This window comes from Hyaena hyaena, unplaced genomic scaffold, assembly GCF_003009895.1.
Source record: "Hyaena hyaena isolate Hyena2069 unplaced genomic scaffold, ASM300989v1 scaffold_683, whole genome shotgun sequence".
Taxonomy (NCBI): domain Eukaryota; kingdom Metazoa; phylum Chordata; class Mammalia; order Carnivora; family Hyaenidae; genus Hyaena; species Hyaena hyaena.
The window spans coordinates 1013265-1019800 of record NW_024081314.1 but is presented as its reverse complement, the minus strand read 5'-3'; the positions used below and the strand labels follow the sequence as shown (position 1 = coordinate 1019800).

Below are 6536 nucleotides of genomic sequence, written 5' to 3'. Positions count from 1 at the left end.
ATTCAGAAGGCCCAAAGGCAAAGGAAGCGGTGTAATGAAAGGGATATTGAAAAATGAAAATACACTAGTGGAACTTTAGCAGTTGGAAAAGTTATTTTTCAGAGCATGTAATCAAACTTTTCAAAATCTTAGGAACTCTCACAGTCTTCTATCTTAATTATTCTTTGCTGTTACTACTTACATGTTTAATTAAACTTAACCATTTCTAAGAAAGTTAGAAATTACTCTTTTAGAGCTCCCAAATTATAGAATCACTGGTTTAAAAGAACTGAAAGGTACTGTAAAAGGGATTAGTGTATGTTTCTTAAGTGGAAACATGCACTTGGAATGGTGTCAACACTGAAGAAAAGGAATTTTAATTTTTAAAAGAGAGCTAAACCTTTATCATTCTATACTAACACCTCCCAAACATTTCCAAATTCAGTAAACATTTGTTTTTAATCTTAGGAACCAGAGTAAACTTTAATAATAGTTCACATGTTAAAAGAATAAACCTATGAAGAATACATTTCTTTGTGTACCAAATGAAAAAATATACAATGCAGTGAAACTCAACTACATATACAAAGTGATTTTTTTGTGCATTTTGACCCAGAAGTTTATATTTTATGTTAAATCATAATATAAAAGAAGCAGTATTTAGTTGTTGATAAAGCAACTGAAAAGCTCTCTTAAATGTCTTTAAAAATAAAAGCTCATGGTATATAGAAGATGACATAGATTGAATCAAGCCTGCTGAGTTATGATGCTGTGCTTAAATGGATGACTGGGAAATAATTTTTAAAATTGTTCTGTAGAAATTAAATGAGCATATCCAAACATGGAGTAATATTACTACATGGTTTAATTATAACCCAGTAGTAGAATTTAGTAAATTCAAGCAGAACACATGTACTGTCATCATAAATAGACAGATACTTTAAATTATAACAGCATATTTGAAGACAAAATCAGGAAACTGTACATGTTAAAATAATATAACCATGCATACATACATCTGCTTATTAAACACTGCAGTAAAAGAACTAAACCATTTCGAAGTTTTCAGAGGAGCTTGGTATTTTACTCTGTCCTGATAGAAGCACTTTGAATGTTTGCATGGAGACAGAAAACTGAATATTTGACAATTGGTCATGCACCTGTATTTCTAAAAATTTGGATTAAATTTTCTTCTTTTCTGATTGTTCAGTAGATTCTGACTTTGGCGCAGGAAAAGCTTGATGATACAGATGCCTGTGGGTTGCTGCTGCACTGTAAAGCTTGTATAAAGCCTAGAAATACAAGAATCAAGATTATAAACAGATGTAAAATTTTTCCTTTTTAGTGTAATTAGTTTATGGTACTATATAAAATTTAGCATGCTAAATATGGAATCTTTATATCATTAATCTATTTAAGATAATAACTAATAATCTTAGAACTCCAAAGTATTTTCATCTCTCCAATATGTATATGATTTTGCTTTTGTGGACTGATCTTTGTGGTAAATGTTTTATTCTCAGACTGCATTTCCATTTACCTTGCACACCTTTTGGAGCAGAGCTTCCTAAACACTGTGCTCCAGTTGAGATACGTGTTGGGAACTCAGCTCCTAACTTCTGACTGCCAATAGCTACTTTATTATACATAGCTAGGCCACTTGCTGTCCGGGCTTCCTTACAGGTTTTTCAGAATGAAGCCATTTTTATTTTCCATTATTTCCTCATATGGTCAAGGAAATAAGCACATGTTGCCCTTCCCCCTGCCACGCTAGGATCCTTCAGTTAAACATGCTCTCTTGCCTTGCTTCCGTTACTTGGTTCCCATCTTACAAAACATTTTTTGGAAGCATTACCTCAGAAAGCCTTTTCTCATTAAAACTGTGATTGTTTTTGTGTCAACAGTGTTTGAATCATAGGAATTTTTACATGCTGCTTTACATAAGTGTCCATAAATATTTTTGTCCTTTTTCCCCCTCAGCAAATGGCTAAGATTCATTCCCCCCTCTGACTTTCACATATTGAACACCCAGTTAAACCAACTTATCTGATGTAATTCTGGAGTCTGTAAAGGATCTGAATATTTTTTAAACATTTTTTTAAAATATTTGAGAGAGAGTGGGGAGGGGAGAGGTAGAGATAGAGAGAGGGAGACACAGAATCTGAAGCAGGGTCCAGGCTCTGAGCTGTCAGCACAGAGCCCAACACAGGGTTCAAACTCAGAAACCATGAGATCATGACCTGAGCCGAAGTCGGATGCTTAACTGAATGAGCCACCCAGGCACCCCTTGAGTCTGAATATTTTTAAAAGCTTAATATCCTTTAATTGTAACCAATACCCAGGAAATCCCATTAATTTTTATCTTTTTAAAGTCTCTATGGCTGTTTTAAGTCTAAATAATACCATCAGTTCTATGAATGCCTATTGGTATAACATGGTATTGCCCTAGTTCTATTATATTATGATTCTAACATTCAATTTAATCCCTGTTCTCTTAAAAGCTTAGATTGTTTTTACTTTTTTAATGAATTTGTTTCACTGAATTTTATATGTTAATTCTTTCTATTGCTTTAGTGATTATATAACTAGGACATACTCTAGTTATATGTAACAGCAGAAACTGAGGAAAGAATTGTGTGCTATCCCTAGTTGTTTAAGATCAGTTTTGCTTCCTGAAGATAATGACCAGAATAACTCCCACAGAGATCTTTTTCTTATGTAACAAATGATTCCTGCAAGCTCAGATTCTTTCTTCAGACACAGTTTTGCCCGTAAGCAGGAGAAATGAACAACAATTTACAGGTCCCGTCTGCAGAAATGCTAAGAAAGTTACACTGCACACTGGCCAAGAACCTGCTTACAGTAGTAAAGGTAACGGTCACTCAAAAGCCAAAATTAAAAACAACTTCTAAAGGATGTTGCTCCATTTAAACATTCTCTACTAGTTAATTTTCCTCAAGACTCAGAGCTGTATTTTTGTTTCACGCCGTAGAACTAAATATACAATGTTGGAATTTGGAAATTTTGGGGGCACCTGGGTGGCTCAATTGGTTGAGCACCCAACCCTTGATTTTAGTTCAGGTCATGATCTCACAATTCATGAGATGGAGCCCCATAGTGTCAGGCTCTGCACTGACAGCATGGAGCCTGCTTGGGATTCTCACTCCCTCCCTCTCTACCCTTCTTCACTTCCTCATGCATGTGTGTGCACATGCTAATAAAATTTAAAAAATTCCTTTGAAGTTTTCTATACATCCAGGAAACAAAACATAACACATGATATTCTTGATCATCAACTCTCTTTCATATGCAGACCAAATCACTTAAGATGCCTGGAATATAGTTTTTAAAACCATGTTTAAAATTCACAGTTAACATTGTGAATCTTAGAAGAACACAGCAGCAGTTGTCACCAAAGATTTTCTAATCTATATTGAGATATCCATTAATGGCTAGTCAGTTTATAAAGTAAGAAAATCATAATTTTTATAAATATATAGGTCTTAATTTTAAAAAAGTCAACTTACCTCATTTGTACTTCCCTGTGGCAAAGGCAGTTTAGAAGGGAAAAAAGAAAAGTATATATCCTGCTTCATTAATAGCATTATGATAATTCAACTTTGTTTACAGTATATATGAGCATTTAAGAACAAATACTCCTAAAAATATTTTCAGTTCAGATTACATACTTTCTCTGAATCTTTTGAAGAACCCAATTCTATATTCCTCATAGGGCTCAGCCTCATATTCTAGGAGGGTCTTGGAGTTGACCTCAAAAAGCCCCTCTTAAGTCTTACGAGGTTGAGGAGCTATTTGAGACTATGGGTCAGAGGATCCAGTTTTTAATTCATTCTTTACCCACCATGCTACCATTAGTTTATTTTAGCTAGATTCGTCAAAGGCACATGGTAAATTTATTACTTACAATTCTATTTCAAAGAGTATATATAAGTACAAATGCTGGGAGAATTGTAGCTATTACTACCTGCAGAACATGAACATTCCAAAGTCTTAACTCCAGAATTCTATGAAGAATCTCTATTTTTAGCTTCACTAAATGTCCCTAAATTTTCATGAGGTACTGAAGACACTTCCAGGATGACAAAGTAAGTTCATTATATTGTTCTAGGTATGTCTATAATTGCCTTGACACATAATTATTTGAACGGACCACAGTGACCCTGACTCTCAAGGTTATGGTTAATTGAAACATAAAGGACAACCAACCCATGAGCAGCTGACTCAGAGTTTGACCTAGACTCCTGTGGCCAGGTACGAATGTCTAGTTCAAACAGAGACAATCTGAAGTAATCAGATCTTGCTTTTAGGAGGTTATACTAAAAGAGACAGTGGTACAACAACTCAGCATAGTGGCTCACATACACCCCTAACTAACCAAGCCAACTCTAGCCAAATGATGGGTTCTAAGTATGAAGGAATCTTAACACATAAACAAGTCATAATCAGTGCAGAAAAATTCAGCTGTGGTTTCTCACACTTCTTTTAACATCTTTAACTTTTAGGATAAAAAAAAACCACTGCCCAATCCATGGATATTTGAAAATACTGAAATGCTAACTGGGAAACAGTCATGTGGCACATGTTGTATTAGAGTTTGTATCTGGCCATCCTGACAGATTCTAAAGCCCATGAAGACTGGGACCCAAGTCATTTTCACCTGTTTATTTCCAACATCTTACATTGTGTCTGGGACATAGATGGCATTCAAATGTGTGCTGAAATTAGTTGGAAAGGATGAAACGTATTCCTACCTGGTCCCACAAGGCTGCAGCCACCTGGTCTATTACAGCCCCCAACTCTCGGTATTCTCCAGAGTACCGGATGTATGCCCAGGTGCACAGAGTGATAAGAGTCAGTCCCATTATCATATTGCATAGGCTAGCTATGATGTCCAAGCCAATGAATCCAGTCACACCGGCAATCACATAAGTGATAAAGATGACGACAAACAGTGTGGCTGGGGTACGAGCTGCATGGAAGATATTTTTGCTATCATTGTGCTTGATATACTGGATGTAAAGTTCATCTATTTCACTTTCCAACTGTTGCAGGTAACGCCGACTAAATTCCTCCCCACCCATCTTCTTCACCCCTCGGAACAGCTTCACAGATTCTTCCTTAAGCTCCAAATGTTTGGTCTGTAGGTCATTAGGTGCCAGAAATGGTTTGTCACCACCACAAATCTGTATCAGATAGAGAAGTGCCATTTATGCAACGCAGAGTAAAATTCGCAACTGTGTCAAAATCTTCCACTTAGGTAGCTGAATTTGTTAGAACACAAATTGTATTTTGTCAGCCCATATTTGCACCCTCCATATCAGGCATCACTATAAGGGGGACCGATACTTTATAGGTGACTTATATAAAGCCATTCTTAATTTTTATTCTTTTTACCTGGGAAAAAATATCCAAGACTTAATCCAGGTTCCTCAAGATGAAAAGGCATGATTCAAAGTGAACTGCAAATGGAGTTCATTCACAGGATGAATTCAAATTCAAATAAACTACTTACATACCAGTTCCTCTAGGAAATTTAACTACACTGAAGTATTTTTAACCAATGAGGTTTAACTTAAAACAATGAGCAGTGCCATAAACCTCTAAAAATCTAAAAAATTATGAAAAACATGTTCTTTGGCAGTTTTACTGATTTTGTTTGAATGGAGCCCTTTCAGTATTTTCTTCAAGAGACCAAATGGAAACATATCAAATGTTCTTGGACCACATTTTCAGTTTTTTCAAAAGTTACAAGGGAAATCTCAGTCACCCATACCTTTCACTTTGGTTATTTGAGATTTAACTATATGAAGCATACTCTCATTCTAAGTACCGTTTTTAGTATATTGTAAACGCCATTCCAGATACGTATTTCCCTGGACTCTGAAGACTCCATATAACATTTTCAGGGGGAAAAATCTATCCGATTAGTAGGTATACATAGTAATTATTAGATGCAACCAAATTTGGAATGTTAAAAAGAGGAAACAGAGTATGTAGAAATATTGGCCCTTGAGGTTTCTTTTTTCCTAACAGGTTTCTATAGTTAAGATAGAAGTACTGGAATTGTTGCATGAAGGGAGGTGTAGTCGAGATGGTAGCACATTATATTTGTCACTAGAACTTAGAGTGGGAAGAAATGGCCAAAAAACCCCACAAAAGAATACAAAAAGTGTCTCTAATATAGAGGGAACACATTTAAATTGTTTTACCACTATGTTTTATAAAAAAATGTTTTAACACTATGCATAGTGTTCCTTTCCTAAAAAATACTTTAGGAATACAATAAATAGGAATGTGATAAACATAGGCTGAGAAAGAATTCAAAACCACTTCTTTGCATGTGTAGACAGCATAACTTAGAAGAAAAAAAGAATGATCTCATGGAAGAAATACTGATTTTATTTAAAACCCAATTTAAAATATTACTTAATTCTTACCTCTTCCATCTTTTTGTTGTACGTATCCTTGGCAGTTGCTACGGCTGCTAAATTATTAGCTTCCGCTGTAGCCTTTGGACAAAATACAAAATATGATGT

General features: G+C 35.2%; 1 protein-coding gene across 2 annotated transcripts in view; it reads right to left on the bottom strand.

The window, feature by feature from the left end:
* Nucleotides 1-222: 222 nt before the first annotated feature.
* ATL1 (atlastin GTPase 1) overlaps nt 223-6536 on the bottom strand; it is a 76017-nt gene continuing 69703 nt past the window's right edge. Inside the window, exons 12-15 of one of the 2 annotated variants that reach the window (XM_039217337.1) lie at nt 6438-6509; nt 4752-5183; nt 3507-3521; nt 224-1271 (exon numbers count right to left, since the gene is read on the bottom strand). In XM_039217337.1, the coding sequence (XP_039073268.1) occupies nt 1161-1271; nt 3507-3521; nt 4752-5183; nt 6438-6509 (630 nt within the window). In that variant the 3' untranslated portion in view covers nt 224-1160. Of the gene's footprint in view, nt 1272-3506; nt 3522-4751; nt 5184-6437; nt 6510-6536 lie in introns of both variants that reach the window. The other variant, XM_039217338.1, reaches the window with a different exon arrangement.